At 44.3% G+C, this 19,288-nt stretch overlaps 1 protein-coding gene across 1 annotated transcript in view; it reads right to left on the bottom strand.

Annotated features, from left to right (window-relative positions):
- LOC121573483 (integrin alpha-2-like) overlaps window positions 1–13,959 on the bottom strand; it is a 33,947-nt gene extending 19,988 nt beyond the window's left edge. The window contains exons 1-3 of the mRNA XM_041885519.2: window positions 13,852–13,959; window positions 8,365–8,488; window positions 223–332 (exon numbers count right to left, since the gene is read on the bottom strand). Of these exons, the coding sequence (XP_041741453.1) occupies window positions 223–332; window positions 8,365–8,488; window positions 13,852–13,900 (283 nt within the window). The 5' untranslated portion in view covers window positions 13,901–13,959. The remainder of the gene's footprint in view (window positions 1–222; window positions 333–8,364; window positions 8,489–13,851) is intronic.
- Window positions 13,960–19,288: the final 5,329 nt, after the last annotated feature.

Raw genomic sequence — 19,288 nt, forward strand, 5'->3', positions numbered from 1 at the left:
ACTCACATAAGGATTGCTAAAAGAATGACAGTAGTTTATAGAAAATACAAAAGGGGAGAGTATGAATAGTTAGCCTGGGTGCTAGTCTGTTACTGCTCTCTTGCCAACTCCTTATGGAATTTAAAGCAAATTCCATGTTTGGTTTGACAAAGACAAAAATGGAGTTGGCAAGAGCACAAATAGATCTGAGACCAGGCTAATGAATAGCTGTAACTGTCATACTCTGCAGGTTGAGTCTATGACATCCTGAACTGGCCCCTCTGATCTCACACTTGTAGACATCTCCTTTCCTGTCCTGGTTGTATCCACTCCAGGGAGAACCAACCAGCAACCTGGGGGGAAACACACACACACACACACAAATTACTTACAGTTGAAGTCGGAAGTTTACATACACCTTAGCCAAATACATTTAAACTCCGTTTTTTCACAATTCCTGACATTTAATCCTAGTAAAAATTCCCTGTCTTAGGTCAGTTAGGATCACCACTTTATTTTAAGAATGTGAAATGTCAGAATAATAGTAGAGAATGATTTATTTCAGCTTTTATTTCTTTCATCACATTTCCAGTGGGTCAGAAGTTTACATTCCCTCAATTAGTATTTGGTAGCATTGACTTTAAGTTGTTTAACTTGGGTCAAACGTTTCGGGTAGCCTTCCACAAGCTTCCCACAATAAGTTGGGTGAATTTTGGCCCATTCCTCCTGACAGAGCTGGTGTAACTGAGTCAGGTTTGTAGGCCTCCTTGCTCGCACACGCTTTTTCAGTTCTGCCCACAAATGTTGTATAGGATTGAGGTCAGGGCTTTGTGATGGCCACTCCAATACCTTGGCATTGTTGTCCTTAAGCCATTTTGCAACAACTTTGGAAGTATGCTTGGGGTCATTGTCCATTTGGAAGACCCATTTGCGACCAAGCTTTAACTTCCTGACTGATGTCTTGAGATGTTGCTTCAATATATCCACATAATTTTCCTTCCTCATGATGCCATCTATTTTGTGAAGTGCACCAGTCCCTCCTGCAGCAAAGCACCCCCACAGCATGATGCTGCCACCCCCGTGCTTCACGGTTGGGATGGTGTTCTTCGGCTTGCAAGCAACCCCCTTTTTCCTCCAAACATAACGATGGTCATTATGGCCAAACAGTTAAATTTTTGTTTCATCAGACCAGAGGACATTTCTCCAAAAAGTACGATCTTTGTCCCCATGTGCAGTTGCAAACCATAGTCTGGCTTTTTTATGGCGGTTTTGGAGCAGTGGCTTCTTCCTTGCTGAGCGGCCTTTCAGGTTATGTCAATATAAGACTCGTTTTACTGTGGAGATAGATACTTTTGTACCCGTTTCCTCCAGCATCTTCACAAGGTCCTTTGCTGTTGTTCTGGGATTGATTTGCACTTTTCGCACCAAGGTAAGTTCATCTCTAGGAGACAGAACGCGTCTCCTTCCTGAGCGGTATGACGGCTGCGTGGTCCCATTGTGTTTATACTTGCGTACTATTGTTTGTACAGATGAACGTGGTACCTTCAGGCGTTTGGAAATTTCTCGCAAGGATGAACCAGACTTGTGGAGGTCTACAATTTTTTTTCTGAGGTCTTGGCTGATTTCTTTTGATTTTCCCATGATGTCAAGCAAAGAGGCACTGAGTTTGAAGGTAGGCCTTGAAATACATCCACAGGTACACCTCCAATTGACTCAAATGATGTCAATTACCCTATCAGAAGCTTCTAAAGCCATGACATCATTTTCTGGAATTTTCCAAGCTGTTTAAAGGCACAGTCAACTTTGTGTACGTAAACTTCTTACCCACTGGAATTGTGATACAGTGAATTATAAGTGAAATAATCTGTCTGTAAACAATTGTTGGACAAATTATTTGTGTCATGAACATAGTAGATGTCCTCACCGACTTGCCAAAACTTTAGTTTGTTAACAAGAAATTTGTGGAGTGGTTGAAAAACTAGTTTTAATGACTCCAACCTAAGTGTATGTAAACTTCCGACTTCAACTGTACAATGGGGTGTAGATCTAAATTACACCATTAATGGTAGCTAATACTATTGTTAGGAAATATTTGGGTACAGTACCATACATTGACAACAAGACAATTACAGTAACATAATCTGTAAGCAGAGTTTTTCCTTTTCTACAGGTGTGGAAGGTAAACACATCCTGTACCAAAGTCATCATTAACAGTTCATTTTAGGGTGGAAAGTACAATAAGCACCTTAACCCTGAGGAGGCAAAGTGCAGATTTGATCACTCTTTTGTTGCTGAGAATTTTCCTGCACAGCCTGAAATGCAAACTTGTAGTGTGTTGGAGGTTTAAAAAGGCTTCTAAAGTTTGTTATTTCTACTTTAAAATGTCAGACTTGATTTACCCTATGATTTGAAACCCAATAAACCCTATAGAAAATGTCCATTATATAATCCACATAATAATTCACATTTCCTGTTGCTGCAGGATTATTTTCCTGCTGTAGCAAACTGGCTCAAATTAAGATCCTACATCTGTATGAGCATGTTTTCAGTCTCTTTCTGTTGCATGAGAAGGAAAGGGCCATAATAAGTGCCAGTCCTGTCGTCTGCTGCTGGTGGCTCAGGAGCTGGGTAAACATGGGGATTATCACCATGTGAGTCAGCCAGTCAGGACACACATGGCCACTAGATTACACAATGTGATGTCAAACCCAACTTCCACAGAAACCAGCCACACGTATTACCACACATATTTTTACACACACGCACGCACGCACGCACACACGCACACGCATGCACGCACACACACACACACGCACCTACTAGATTTCACACCCTTATAAATGCCAAGCCCACTCCATTACACATTACACATCATGGAGGAAAGCCCCACCTTGCTAGACTACACAGTGTGGACGGACAGACCACACAGCGTTCCTAGACTGATGACACACAGATGGACTCACTACAACATCCTGTGAGGTACAGTATGACAACATAACAGCACCACTCAGACTGAGAATGAGTGGACACAGACATGCTGAAATATGGTCACTGAGGTGTGACAGTGTGTCAGTGAAGTCTTGCTGTGTTTGATTGGCCACTCATGGGAGTACATCTGGAGTTCTGGGAATACCTGTATGATGTTCTATTGCAAACCAATCTATTTTTGTTTGGCCAGGACACAGTGTGTTGGTGTGATATTAAACCTGGTAAAGACTGAATAAAAGCCCATGGTATCAGCTGTATGCCGGACAGGATGGAACGTGGGCAAAGTTCCTCACCTGCTTGGAGTCATTAAACCACAAAGAAGAGAAACATGCCTTCCACTGGCTACAGAATACGCAGCACATTATTATGTTGTGCTTCTCATTGCTGGTGTAAGATGAACTGTTACCATTAAGTATTCAAATCTTGGTATTTGTGTTCTCTGTTTCCTGGAATATTCCAAAACTCCCCTTCTTTAATCGTGCTACATAGGAATAATGATTAAGCTAGTAGTGTGATTCAGAGAGCGATAAACGTCCCCTGACTTTAGAGTTAGAGCCAAAGCCTACACTCTGAGACAGGAAGCAGACAATTAGACAAAGGGAATGTACTTTGACCCCGGCCCTCTCTGTGATGTCATACATTCAGGCTTTCAATACAACAAGGCAATCTCTATTCTTTGGGGTTCACAGGGACTCTGGGTTTTCCCTTTACTGACTCACTGCTTTTTTTCTTTACCCTCCTCATTTCAAGTGGGGTATTTGTCAAGATTACAAATGACCAAAGAATAAATGTCTACTAGTTTGAGTATCAGTCTCTAATACACAGGCTAAATCACTACTGTTATTTTATAATAAACCTAGTGTCATCCACCAGCTGGCTCTCTATCTGTTGAATTAGCCCGGGGAAGAGGTTAGTCAAAACCTGTTGAATTAGCCCAGGGAAGAGGTTAGTCAAAACCTGTTGAATTAGCCTGGGGAAGAGGTTAGTTAAAACCTGTTGAATTAGCCTGGGGAAGAGGTTAGTCAAAACCTGTTGAATTAGCCCGGGGAAGAGGTTAGTCAAAACCTGTTGAATTAGCCCGGGGAAGAGGTTAGTCAAACCTTGTTGAATTAGCCCAGGGAAGAGGTTAGTCAAACCTTGTTGAATTAGCCCGGGGAAGAGGTTAGTCAAACCTTGTTGAATTAGCCCAGGGAAGAGGTTAGTCAAACCTTGTTGAATTAGCCCGGGGAAGAGGTTAGTCAAACCTTGTTGAATTAGCCCAGGGAAGAGGTTAGTCAAACCTTGTTGAATTAGCCCGGGGAAGAGGTTAGTCAAACCTTGTTGAATTAGCCCGGGGAAGAGGTTAGTCAAACCTTGTTGAATTAGCCCAGGGAAGAGGTTAGTCAAACCTTGTTGAATTAGCCCAGGGAAGAGGTTAGTCAAACCTTGTTGAATTAGCCCGGGGAAGAGGTTAGTCAAACCTTGTTGAATTAGCCCGGGGAAGAGGTTAGTCAAACCTTGTTGAATTAGCCCAGGGAAGAGGTTAGTCAAACCTTGTTGAATTAGCCCAGGGAAGAGGTTAGTCAAACCTTGTTGAATTAGCCCAGGGAAGAGGTTAGTCAAACATTGTTGAATTAGCCCAGGGAAGAGGTTAGTCAAACCTTGTTGAATTAGCCTGGGGAAGAGGTTAGTCAAACCTTGTTGAATTAGCCCGGGGAAGAGGTTAGTCAAACCTTGTTGAATTAGCCCGGGGAAGAGGTTAGTCAAACCTTGTTGAATTAGCCCGGGGAAGAGGTTAGTCAAACCTTGTTGAATTAGCCCGGGGAAGAGGTTAGTCAAACCTTGTTGAATTAGCCCGGGGAAGAGGTTAGTCAAACCTTGTTGAATTAGCCCGGGGAAGAGGTTAGTCAAACCTTGTTGAATTAGCCCGGGGGAAGAGGTTAGTCAAACCTTGTTGAATTAGCCCGGGGAAGAGGTTAGTCAAACCTTGTTGAATTAGCCCGGGGAAGAGGTTAGGTCAAACCTTGTTGAATTAGCCCGGGGAAGAGGTTAGTCAAACCTTGTTGAATTAGCCCGGGGAAGAGGTTAGTCAAACGTTGTTGAATTAGCCCGGGGAAGAGGTTAGTCAAACCTTGTTGAATTAGCCCAGGGAAGAGGTTAGTCAAACCTTGTTGAATTAGCCCAGGGAAGAGGTTAGTCAAACCTTGTTGAATTAGCCCAGGGAAGAGGTTAGTCAAACCTTGTTGAATTAGCCCAGGGAAGATGTTAGTCAAACCTTGTTGAATTAGCCCAGGGAAGAGGTTAGTCAAACCTTGTTGAATTAGCCCAGGGAAGAGGTTAGTCAAACCTTGTTGAATTAGCCCAGGGAAGATGTTAGTCAAACCTTGTTGAATTAGCCCGGGGAAGAGGTTAGTCAAAACCTGTTGAATTAGCCCAGGGAAGAGGTTAGTCAAAACCTGTTGAATTAGCCCGGGGAAGAGGTTAGTCAAAACCTGTTGAATTAGCCCGGGGAAGAGGTTAGTCAAACCTTGTTGAATTAGCCCAGGGAAGAGGTTAGTCAAAACCTGTTGAATTAGTCTGGGGATGAGGTTAGTTAAAAACTGTTGAATTAGCCCAGGGAAGAGGTTAGTCAAAACCTGTTGAATTAGCCTGGGGACGAGGTTAGTTAAAAACTGTTGAATTAGTCTGGGGACGAGGTTAGTCAAACCTTGTTGAATTTGCCCGGGGACGAAGTTAGTCAAAACCTGTTGAATTAGTCTTGGGACGAGGTTAGTTAAAAACTGTTTAATTAGTCTGGGGATGAGGTTAGTTAAAAACTGTTTAATTAGTCTTGGGACGAGGTTAGTTAAAAACTGTTTAATTAGTCTGGGGACGAGGTTAGTCAAACCTTGTTGAATTAGCCCGGGGAAGAGGTTAGTTAAAAACTGTTGAATTAGTCTGGGGACGAGGTTAGTCAAAACCTGTTGAATTAGCCCAGGGAAGAGGTTAGTCAAAACCTGTTGAATTAGCCCGGGGACGAGGTTAGTCTAAATCTGTTGGATTAGCCCGGGGACGTGGTTGGTCAAAACATGTTGAATTAGTCCGGGGACGAGGTTAGTTAACACCTATTGAATTAGCCTGGGGACGAGGTTAGTTAAAAACTTTTGAATTAGTCTGGGGACGAGGTTAGTCAAAAACTGTTGAATTAGCCCGGGGGAGAGGTTAGTCAAAACCTGTTGAATTAGCCCGGGGAAGAGGTTAGTTAAAAACTGTTGAATTAGTCTGGGGACGAGGTTAGTCAAAACCTGTTGAATTAGCCCAGGGACGAGGTTAGTCTAAATCTGTTGGATTAGCCCGGGGACGTGGTTGGTCAAAACATGTTGAATTAGTCCGGGGATGAGGTTAGTCAACACCTATTGAATTAGTCCGGGGACGAGGTTCGTTAAACACCTATTGAATTAGTCCGGGGACGAGGTTAGTTAACACCTATTGAATTAGCCCGGGGACGATGTTAGTCAAAACCACATTCAATAGAAGTCCACTTACAGGGCCTTGCAAAAGTATTCAGACCCCTTGGATTTCTTCACATTTTATTGTGTTACAAAGTGGAATTAAAATTGATTTAATTATAGTTTTTTGTTACTCTGTTACTCCTGAACTAAAATACACTGAGTATACCAAACATTAGGAACACCTTTCTAAAATTATTTTGCCCTCAGAAAAGCCTCCATTCATTGGGGCATGGACTCTACAAGGTGTCAAAAGCGTTCCAAAAGGATGCTGGCCCATGTTGACTTCAATGCTTCCCACAGTTGTGTCAAGTTGGCTGGATGTCCTTTGGGTGGTGGACCATTCTTGATACCCACGGGAAACTGTTGAGCATGAAAAACCCAGCAGCATTGCAGTTCTTGACACAAACCGGTGCGCCTGGCACCTACTACCATACCCCGTTCACCTACTACCATACCCTGTTCACCTACTACCATACCCCGTTCACCTACTACCATAATTATTTTTTTGTCATTTAGCAGACACTCTTGTCCAGAGTGACTTACATGAGCAATTAGGGTTAAGTGCCTTGCTCAAGGGCACATCGACAGATGTTTCACCTTAGTCAGCTCAGGGATTAGAACCAGCGACCTTTCGGTTACTGGCACAACGCTCTTACACAGTAAGCTACCTGCCACCCTACCCCTTTCACCTTCTGTAAGGTCCCTCAGTCAAGTATTGAATTTCAAGCCCAGATTCAACTACAAAGACCAGGGAGCTTTTCGAAAGCCTCATAAAGAAAGGCAGTGATTGGTAGATGGGTAACAATAACAAATCAGACATTAAATATCTCCTTAAACATGGTCAAGTTAATAATTATGCTGTGGATAATGTATTAACCACCTAGACACATCGAAGAGACAGTCTTCCTTCTGAACTGAGCTGCAGGACAGGAATGAAACTGCTCAGTGATGTTACCATGAGGCCATTGGTGATTTTAAAAGAGTTACAGAGTTCAATGGTTGTGATGGGAGAAAACTGAGGATGGATCAACAACATTGTAGTGACTCCACAATAATGACCTAAATGACAGAGTGAAAAGAATACAAATATACTGAATAGAAATACTCCAAAAAATGCATCATGTATGCCACAAGGCACTAAAGTAATACTGCAAAAAAAACACAGCAAGGAATACACTTTTTGGCCTAAATGTAAAGCCTTATGTTTGGGGCAAATCCAACACCACATAACTGAGTAACTGCTTCCTTAATTTCAAGCATGGTGTTGGCTGCATCATGGTATGGGTATGCTTTACATCGGCAAATACTGGAGAGTTTTGACTTAAATCTGCTTGAAAATTGCTGGCTAGCCATTATCCCCAACATCTTGACAGAGCTTAAAGAATTTTGAAAAGAATAATGTGTAAATATTGCACAATCCAGGTGTGCAAAGCTCTTAGAGACTTACCTAAGAAGACTCACAGCTGTAATTGATGCAAAAGGTGTTTCTATAAGTATTGACTCAGGGATCCGAATACTTATGCAACAACTATATTTTAGTTATTTAATTTATATATTTTATACATTTTATTACACTTTGACATCACAGAGTATTTTGTGTATATTGTTGAAAATAAAACCAATCCCACTTTGTAACACAATCAAATTTGAAGATATCCAAGGGGTCTGAATACTTTTGCAAGGCACTGTAAGTCCTTGAGGCGATGATACAACTCGTCATCATTATTTGTTCTGTTGGGTCATTTCCCACTTAACATCTCTTATGAAATGTTTGTCTAGTGGAGTGTGGAGACTGAACAACATCTTCAGGTCCCTTTCCTTTGTTAACGATGTTTCCATCCACACAGAGAGAGTTAATGTGCCATAGATTAAACCACACAGTACTTCTGCATTGCGGCCTATGCAATGCATTACTCAGTAGTCTCACCATTTGCCCTGGTGATTCCTGAACTGTTGCACAGTGTATCCAAACTCCTCTACAGCAGGTTCAGAGAATACCTTGGCTCCAGCAGTTCCCACATTAAAGGATAAGGACCGGGGGATGCTCCAACCTGCAGAGATAGAGAGAGCACAGAGAGGGAGCGAGGGAGCACAGAGAGGGAGAGAGGGAGCACAGAGAGGGAGCGAGAGAGCACAGAGAGGGAGAGAGGGAGCACAGAGAGGGAGAGAGGGAGCACAGAGAGGGAGAGAGGGAGCACAGAGAGGGAGAGAGGGAGCACAGAGAGGGAGAGAGGGAGCACAGAGAGGGAGAGAGGGAGCACAGAGAGGGAGAGAGGGAGCACAGAGGGAGAGAGGGAGCACAGAGAGGGAGAGAGGGAGATATAAAGAGAGAGAGAGAGAGAGTGTGTGAGAGAGAGAGAGAGCAAGAGAGAGAGAGAGAGAGAGAGAGAGAGAGATCACACCATCATAAATATCTGGCTGTGCATGACTGTATCAGTGATGACCAATCCGGACAAGTCGCAGCATGACAATGTGTACAGATTACTGGTCTGAGGAGCAGACATGTCGGCGCAGTGGCTGGTCATAGAGAACACACAGTAGTTACAGGGGCCTACTGAGATGAGTGTGAGTGTTATTCAAACCACTACTAAGGCCTCTGAGGACAACAAAACAACACTCATGTCACGACACCTTCCATAACAATAACAGAAATGACACAAAGAGACACTGAGTAACACTAGAAACACTGGCAATGTTTGAAGAAACGACCTTCCTTGCCTTTCTTGCACTAACACTTGCCTTTTATTTTATTAATATCACTGACTTCACTGATAGCTGCTTTAATCAGGAAAGGTTTTACTTACTATGACTGTGATACGTGGTTGTCTTACCGAGCTACCCTGGTTAAATAAAATTAATTACGATGAATGATGATGACGATGCTCTGGATAAGAGCATCTGCTAAATGACTAAAATGTAAAATGTAAAATCTTCAGAACTGAAGCAGTACAGAAATAATGGGTTAGGATTTAGCATTGCCCAATAATGCATTTTTCTTACTTGAAGACAGTGACATAGAATGGGATATAATGCTACTCTTCACGTATGCTGTGGAAGCCAATATAAATCGATTTAATAGACTTTGTTCAAAACACGGTGTCTGAGCATTTTATACTGCAGTCCAAAGAGCCTTTTGCTTAGTAGGGTGGTGACACCACAATCAGGTTAAGTTCATATGCCGTAACAAGACCCAACCCAACACAGGCCAGGTGTCACCACACTTTACACAAATAGAGAAATGAGGCTCACAACTCCATAACTGCAGCATTTTGCTCCATACTACTACACGGCTAAGGTACTATAGGGTTAGGGATACTATTATAAAATTGTAATGGTTTTTAATAACACTGTTAATAACTACATAAAACATTATGAACACCTGCTCTTTCCATGACATAGACTGACCAGGTGAATACAGGTGAAAGCTATGATCCCTTATTGATGTCACTTGTTAAATCCACTTCAATCAGTGTAGATGAAGGGGAGGAGACAGGTTAAAAATATATTTTTAAGCCTTGAGACAATTGAGACATGGATTGTGTATGTGTGCCATTCAGAGGGTGAATGGGCAAGACAAAAGATTGAAGTGCCTTTGAACAGGGTATGGTAGTAGGTGCCAGGCGTACCGGTTTGTGTCAAGAACTGCAACACTGTTGGGTGTTTCGCGCTCAACAGTTTCCCGTGTGTATCAAGTATGGTCCACCACCCAAAGGACATCCAGCCAACTTGACACAACTGTGGGAAGCATTGGAGTCAACATGGGCCAGCATCCCTGTGAAATGCTTTCGACACCTTGTAGAGTCCATGCCCCGACGAATCGAGGCTGTTCTGTGGTGTTTATGTGTGTTTACATTATGGAACCTTCATCATACACTATGATGATAGAATCAGATTCAAAAATACAACAGCAACTGAAATATTCCATGGTGCTGTTTTGGAATGGTTAACAGCCTTGAGAATGTAAATATATACATGCCCACACTGCCCACACTGCCCACACTGCCCACACCCATGTATTAGTCATTCTGATAAAGACTTATACAACTTTCTGTGTTTCCTCATCGTCAGGTAAACTCATCCTCTGTAGGACCTAGCATGTTTAGCATTGGTTGTCTTCTAACTAGTCGGTGAGTCACATCACATACAAACACTAAAACAGGGCTGCGAGGGGGTCAACGTCTCCAAATGACACCCTATAGCCTATATAGTGCACTACTTTTGACCAGAGCCCTATGGTCCCTAGGGTGCTATTTGGGATGCAGCCTTATCCACCTGTTAGATGTATGCACTCACTACTGTAAGTTGCTCTGGATAAGAGGGTCTGCTAAATGACTAAAAATTGGTAGGCAGATAACTTAGAACAGGATGTGAAAATTGGTAGACAGATAACTTAGAACAGGATGTGAGTATGTGATTGTCCTCCTATTTATCACACCTATGAGTTGTGGTTACACTGCTGGGTCTATAGCCATATTAACATGTCTGTTTTAAGCTAAGTAGCACCTGCCTGAAGAGTCCCTGAGAGTGAGATAATGTACAGCATCAACACCAATGAATAGATCCTTAGACACTTCTCAAACACAGTGACTACATGACCCTGACAGTTCAACTTGGGTGTCCATCTATTTCCACAATTTTTTTTAGAATAATGACAGTTATTTCCCAAAACTCTAAAAAAGAACATTGTGGTTGCCATTGACAGAGTATGTGAGATATGAGTGAGAAATGTTTTGCCTCTTGGCCAAAATGGTCAACGACCACTCACATGCCTTATCAGTGTGTTCCCCAACTGTCACCGTGGAAACAGGGATTCCGGGACGGGCAGTGGCAGAGGCACACAGAGGACCTTTAATTAAAGTGGACTGATACAGTGTGACAGAGAGGGAGAGAGTGAGGTATACAGTGGTAGAAAGAGAAAGTGAGGTATAGCAGCGATAACAAGAATGAAAAAAGGAGTCACAGAGAGACAGACAGAGAAAGACAGATAGAGAGAGAAAGAGAGACAGGGTGAGAGAGACAGACAGATAGAGAGATGCAGAGAGACAGGATGAGAGAGAGACAGATAGAGAGAGAAAGAGAGAGAAAGAGAGACAGGGTGAGAGAGACAGACAGATAGAGAGATGCAGAGAGAGAAAGAGAGACAGAGAGACAGGGTGAGAGAGACAGACAGATAGAGAGATGCAGAGAGACAGGGTGAGAGAGAGACAGATAGAGAGAGAAAGAGAGAGAAAGAGAGACAGGGTGAGAGAGACAGACAGATAGAGAGATGCAGAGAGAGAAAGAGAGACAGAGAGACAGGGTGAGAGAGACAGACAGATAGAGAGATGCAGAGAGACAGGGTGAGAGAGAGACAGGTAGAGAGAGAAAGAGAGAGAAAGAGAGACAGGGTGAGAGAGACAGACAGATAGAGAGATGCAGAGAGAGAAAGAGAGACAGAGAGACAGGGTGAGAGAGACAGACAGATAGAGAGATGCAGAGAGACAGGGTGAGAGAGACAGATAGAGAGAGAAAGAGAGAGAAAGAGAGACAGGGTGAGAGAGACAGACAGATAGAGAGATGCAGAGAGAGAAAGAGAGACAGAGAGACAGGGTGAGAGAGACAGACAGATAGAGAGATGCAGAGAGACAGGGTGAGAGAGAGACAGATAGAGAGAGAAAGAGAGAGAAAGAGAGACAGGGTGAGAGAGACAGACAGATAGAGAGATGCAGAGAGAGAAAGAGAGACAGAGAGACAGGGTGAGAGAGACAGACAGATAGAGAGATGCAGAGAGAGAAGGAGAGACAGGGTGAGAGAGACAGACAAAAGAGAGTGTTCCCACTGGCCCTGTGTAAACCTTGCTGATTCTGTCACAATGTGGTTCCAGTCGGCTGGATGCTTTGTGTGCAGCAAGCTGGATAACCCACTGCTCTGTGACTGACTGACTGACTGAGCACCTCATTGGACAGCGGCTGGGCAGCGGGGGGCTCCGGTGAATCCATGTCTATTGGGAGTTCTTCCTGGTAAAGTCAGCTGGTCAGGACAAACTCTAGCCTCTGACGCAATCTATACCGTCTCTTCACCTTCACTAACATCTCAAACAACCTGTCATATGACATGATAGCAAACATAGCTTGTTTTGACTGTGAGAACTGCAGTCAGATCTCATGAAGCCATTTGTAATGGAGTTAATAACATTTACATTTTAGTCATTTAGCAGACGCTCTTATCCACGTGCCGTAAACTCACTTCACAGCTAGCTTGAAATGTCGCCAATGGAGCTATCGAATTGGATCCATTTCTATAGCTCAATCGGTTCGTACGTTGTCAAGCGCGCAGTTACGTGTGTTGGCGAGGTAGAGGAACCTGATTCAAGGCCAGTCAGGGGCAGGTTCAGGGAGGCAGCACTATAAGCTAAGATGGCACACTGACACCGGTTATAAATACATCAATAAATATGACACTCTTAGAAATAAGGGTTCCTTTTTGGTTCCAGGTAGACCTCTTTTGGGTTCCATGTAGAACCCTCTGTGAAAAGGGTTCTACATGGAACCCAAAAGGGTTCTACCTGGAACCAAAAGTGTTCTATCTGGAACCAAAAGGAGTTCTTCAAAGGGTTCTCCTATGGGGACAGCCGAAAAACCCTTTTCGGTTCTAGATAACACCTTTTTTTCAGAGTGTAGTAGTAACTATGGTTTAACAACTATGCTTTGCAACTCCTCAGTCAATAGTCTAATATACTGTTTGTGACTGTGATGTTTAGACCATTGTTGCAGCATGTTCATTCACACACCTCTACAATAAGGTGTATGTGCTCCCCCTTGGCACAGCCCATTGTAACCTCATCCTGATGATATATGGACCTGGCTGGCATTAACGATTTTCATTGATTCAGGCAACAGAATATCACATGGGGATGTCAACACAGCTCTCACCTTACAACACACACTAATACAATATAATCTGACCTAACCTGCAATAGTGCTGCTTTCCAACACTGACTGACACTCTTGACATCAACTGTAGAAAACATGCTCTTTCTAGCAGATAAATGGTCATACAATAAAATAAATAATCAAATTCACTCCAAATACAGTATTTCATTCCTGATATCCATAGTATTTAAAATATTTTAGTACACCTCCAGCCTCATCTGTACTGGCATGATGTTTTCAAAGGCATGGAAGGCAGACCTATGCAGAATGTTACTGACAGATTGAAACAACGTTGTCTTGTGGCCAGTTATCTCAGGGGAGACATTCAACACTGTTATACTTTCCATTGAGAGCCAACTCGCCTAATATGAAGTCAATGGCTCATAGTGTTGATCAGTAAGTAAATCACGCACTTGGAATATCTGTGGCACTTGACACTCCATGCAAAATAAAGTTGTATTATCTCATACGGAACGTGCATAAAAGTGTAAAAAAGTACTTACATTGGATCAAAATCAGCGTTAAAACAGTCCTCTTTGGATTAAACTCCATTGTTGCAAGAGTAAAAAATAGGTGATGAAAGCAGCGCCTCTTCGGGTCCCCTTTTTTAACTTCAGCAGACTTCTCACGGTTGGTGAAATTCGCTCCGGAGGGTAGATATTGAGAAGGACAGAGAGGGAGTGGGCGTACCTACGTCACAGCGCACTACCTGACCCACAATTGCAGTGCGCTTCCGAGGAGCGAACAAGGGCTATAGCTCAATTATTATTTATTTTTTCTTATTGGGGGGTAGATCAGCTTAATATTGCAAATAGATTGTAACTTCCATCAATGTAATTGTCTGCATCACTTCCAATCCCCCAAGTTTTTTATATATATACTCTCCTTTATTACTTTTCAACCCCGCCATCCTTTCCCTACTTGGGGTAAATTAGTGAACAACAATGCCCAGGCCTCTACTTCCAGCCTATACTTACTATCGAAATAATTCGAAATAATTCTATTTTATTTGTTTTTGCTCCTGAACTTCTTCTACTCTCAACCTCTCCGATTATTTTCATGATGTCCATCCGGTTTGCTTCTATATGCCATATCTTTCTAACTGTGCTCTTTCCCAAAAGCTCAATGATTGCGACATCTGGTTGGTTTGACCTTGCAAGGTAATATACTGTACTGTAGTGTAGTGTTCTCGTCTCAAATATGTTCGTGCTGCTACAATTAAATTATGACACGACATTGATTGGCTTGCAGGAGTTCTGTAGGTAAAATTCTTCATGTATACAAATGCCACTTAGATTTCTAACATGAGCTTTTATATGGAGAGAACGACCAACTTCACCAAGCCCATTTTAATATCCTTAATATTGACTTGTCTGAGTGAAAAGGCGCCTGTGATGTAATTATTTTCAATCCAGTATAGCATAGAGCAGGGATCATCAACAAGATTCAACCGCAGGCCGATTTTTTCTTGAGCAGATGGTCGGTCCGGAACAATTTGTAGACTGCAAATTGAAATCAAGAATCCCAAACAGATATAATATTTGACTAAAACATAATAATTTCAAACCTTGCTTACATTTGTATACGATCACGTGTCTCTCTATTATGCGTGAGAATACTTGGGAACAGATTTCTTAAATTAAAATCACTTGGAGCTGATTTCCTGGTGTTTTTACAATCTTTTATGTCCCAAATTAAAAAATTGCTCAGAACTTGGGGGCCAAATAAAACCACCGGTGGGCCTAATGGGGAAACCTGGCCTAGAGTGTAACTGTGGACACAATTGAGCAACATATTTTCTCTCACAAAAGCTCCTTCTCATTTTGTGGACTGTGGTTGATGATGACATCTCTCACGATGACTTGATAACAACAATGCACCTATACAGTCACACTACAGGATATGGTAAGGTATGAGTGGACAACTAGGTCTGGAACCATTTACTGTTATCTACACAGAAGGGAAGGCGGTGCTATCTTCTTTATACTCCTTATAAGATCATCCATTCAAGATAACAACATGCTATATACTCAGTAATACACCACATGCTCGTTCAAACATAGTGATAAACCAAATGGTATGAATGGTGACCAATGAGTCATTATGTTTTAGTAACTTGTCTGATTTAGTATTTACATTACGTCTGTGTGTCCATATAAATGTTTACTGTATATGTTTCCAGAGAATGATATATTGCATTTCAATTTGACAGGTGACTCTTGGGACTATTTGTTAACAACACACCCACCCCTGCCTGACCCCAGTCCCTCATAGTTACATGTCACGACTTCCGCCGAGGCTGCCTCCCCTCCTTGTTCGGGCAGGTTTCGGCGTTCGTCAACAGCGGCTTACTAGCTACTGCCGATCCCATTCTCATCACTCCACTTGTCATGTCTTGTCTTGTCAATCACACACACCTGGTGCTCATTCCCCTAATTAGTATGTGTATAAGTGTTCCCTCTGTCTTTGTGAGTGATTGTTTCATTGTGAGAGCGAGTAGCTCACTCTTCCATTTGTTATTGCCAAGGTGGAATATTTCCCTTGTGATAGTTTCGTTTTGATGCTTGGTGTGTTTTATTTATGTAAATAGAATAAACTCTGGACTTCTGCGTTTTACCCCCTGAAAGATTGTACACCATTTCCTATAAAGCTCTCTCTAAAGGTGCTATGTAAGTCCTGAGGCAGAGCAGTAGTGCTATGGAAGCCCTGAGGCAGAGCAGTAGTGCTATGGAAGCCCTGAGGCAGAGCAATAGGTAGTAGTGCTATGGAAGCCCTGAGGCAGAGCAGTAGTGCTATGGAAGCCCTGAGGCAGAGCAATAGTCAGTAGTGCTATGGAAGCCCTGAGGCAGAGCAGTAGTGCTATGGAAGCCCTGAGGCAGAGCAGTATTCAGTAGTGCTATGGAAGCCCTGAGGCAGAGCAGTAGTCAGTAGTGCTATGTAAGCCCTGAGGCAGAGCAATAGTCAGTAGTGCTATGGAAGCCCTGAGGCAGAGCAGTAGTGCTATGGAAGCCCTGAGGCAGAGCAGTAGTGCTATGGAAGCCCTGAGGCAGAGCAATAGTCAGTAGTGCTATGGAAGCCCTGAGGCAGAGAAATAGTCAGTAGTGCTATGGAAACCCTGAGGCAGAGCAATAGTCAGTAGTGCTATGGAAGCCCTGAGGCAGAGCAGTAGTCAGTAGTGCTATGGAAGCCCTGAGGCAGAGCAATAGTCAGTAGTGCTATGGAAGCCCTGAGGCAGAGCAATAGTCAGTAGTGCTATGGAAGCCCTGAGGCAGAGCAATAGTCAGTAGTGCTATGGAAACCCTGAGGCAGAGCAATAGTCAGTAGTGCTATGGAAGCCCTGAGGCAGAGCAGTAGTCAGTAGTGCTATGGAAGCCCTGAGGCAGAGCAATAGTCAGTAGTGCTATGGAAGCCCTGAGGCAGAGCAATAGTCAGGGATCTCCCTCTCTGTGTCTCTGTCTCTCTTTCAAAGGCCTTTATTGGCATGGGAAACATGTTTACCTTGCGAAAGCAAGTAAAATAGACAATAAACAAAAGGGAAATAAACAAGGACATTTCTCTCTCTCCCTGTCTCTCTCTCTCTCTCTCGCTGTCTCTCTCTGTGTCTCTATCTGTGTCTCTCTCTCTCTGTGTGTGTATGTCCCTCTCCCTGTCGCTCTCTCTCTCTGCCTCTCTGTGTGTCTCGGTCTCTCTCGCTGCCTGCCTCTCTCTCTCACCCCACAGAACCCCAATGATATCCATATCCATGGGTTTAACATCAGCATTGTCATCAATCATTAACCCAAACTGTGTAACGATCCCGGCAGTCTGAGTCGGGTCCTGTCTGTGGACTAGTTTTTTCGGCTCGTGATCTCCAGTTTCCCGAGGGTTCTGGAACGCTCCGGGGAGCTCTCTTGATTTCCGCACCTGCATCCCATCAGCAATCTGCACACCTGGTCCTGATCATCACCCTTCTTAGGCTCTGGCCTAACATCCATTCCCTGCCGGATCGTTAGCCATGAACATCACTCGTCCGGAACCTTCATCCAACCTCTGCCTGGTGGTCGGCGGCTGCCGAGCCATGATCGGATCAACCACTGCACCCCCAACAACTAATCAACGCCGCCCGCTCTGTTCCCTGGATTATTCAGCATCACTCTTGAACTTGTAAATAAACACTCACCTTCGTTTCAACTTACCTTGTCCTGGTCTGCTTCTGGGTTCTGGCTTTGTAACTCGTGACAGAACGATCCGGCCAGTAATGAACCCAGCGGACCTGGACTCTGTTCGCCATGCCATTACCCATCAGGAGAAGATGTTGGGCCATCATAGCATGGAGCTACAGGAGATCGCGTTGGCAGTTCGGAACCTTTCTACCGGTCTGACGGAGGTCCAGAACCAGCGCGAGTTTCCGGTGGAGGATCCACTACCGGTTTCACCCATCTCGCCTGCCGCGTCTGGAGCGGTGTCCTTCCCGTGAGCCCAAGGTTCCGACGCCGGATAAATATGGGAGGGGGAGCTGGGAAGATGCCGTTCTTTCCTTATGCAGTGTGGGTTAGTGTTCGATCTACAGCCCTACTCTTATGCCACAGACAAGGCTAGGATAGCCTTTGTGATTGAGTTGCTGCGTGGTCGAGCGCTGGAGTGGGCTTCAGCCGTTTGGGAACGACAAGACCCTGCATGGCTTCATACCCGGGGGTTCACGGCCGAGCTGAGGAAGCTTTTCGACCATTCCGTCCGAGGGAGGGACGCAGCTAGGCGCCTGTTTTCGCTTCACCAAGGAACTCGTAGCGTGGCCGACTTCGTGATCGAGTTCAAGACGTTGGCTGTGGAGAGTGGGTGGAATGAGGAGTCTCTGCAAGCGGCCTTCTACCAGGGTCTGTCGGAGCAGCTCAAGGATGAGTTGATCTCCTATCCGGAGCCTAGTGACCTGGACAGCTTGGTAGCTTTGTCTATTCGGGTGGATAATCGAGTCCGAGAAGCGAAGGAGGGAGAAGCAATGGGGTCCGTCCAATCGATCAGCTTCTCAGGTTCCAGTCGGGTCGGGGATTGGACCAGAATACGTCGATCATCGTCCACCACACAGGATTAGTGGAGAGGTCCTGTCTCCCGATTCGGAACCAATGCAAGTAGGGCGGCACGGGTTAACCAAGGAGGAACGCCAACTCAGACGTAGGACTAACTGTTGCCTCTACTGTGGTGGTTCGGGACATTACCTCGCCACCTGTTCCCGGCGGTCGTCAAACTGCGCGGCTCGCTAAAGTTGGGAGGACTTTTTAGCGAGCCAGTTTCGACCTCTCAATACCTCTGTCAGACCCCGTTTCCCGGCTACCCTTGTGAACAGGAATCAGAGCTTAGCGATTAACGCTTTTATCGATTCAGGTGCCGATGGAAGCTTTCTTGATGCCGAGTTGGTGGAACAGCTGGGGCTTTCCAAGGAGCAATTGCGGAAGCCATTGAAGCGACCACTCTGAACGGCAGTAGGCTGGCACGTATCACGATGAGGACTGAACCGGTTAAGATGCTGTTGTCGGGGAATCATTCGGAGATGATTTCATTCTTCATTCTGCCGTCTTCCCATGTTCCTCTGGTCCTTGGATACCCCTGGCTGAAGGAACACAATCCCACGTTCGATTGGGTGACGGGCAAGGTAACGAGTTGGAGCCTTGATTGTCATGCTAACTGTCTCAAGACTGCCTGTCCCCATTCGGTTCCCAGTCAGGTGATTGAGGCTAAACCCCCAGATTTGTCCCTGGTTCCCGAGACATATCACGATTTGGGGGAAGTGTTCAGTAAGCAGAAGGCTCTGTCACTCCCTCCCCACCGACCATATGATTGTGCCATCAACCTGTTCCCTGGAGCTGTCTACCCCAAGGGAAGGTTATACAGTATCTCCCGCCCTGAACGTGAGGCTTTGGAGACCTACATCAAGGAGTCCCTAGCTGCTGGTCTCGTTAGTCCTCG

This window comes from Coregonus clupeaformis, chromosome 9 (assembly GCF_020615455.1).
Source record: "Coregonus clupeaformis isolate EN_2021a chromosome 9, ASM2061545v1, whole genome shotgun sequence".
Taxonomy (NCBI): Eukaryota; Metazoa; Chordata; class Actinopteri; order Salmoniformes; family Salmonidae; genus Coregonus; species Coregonus clupeaformis.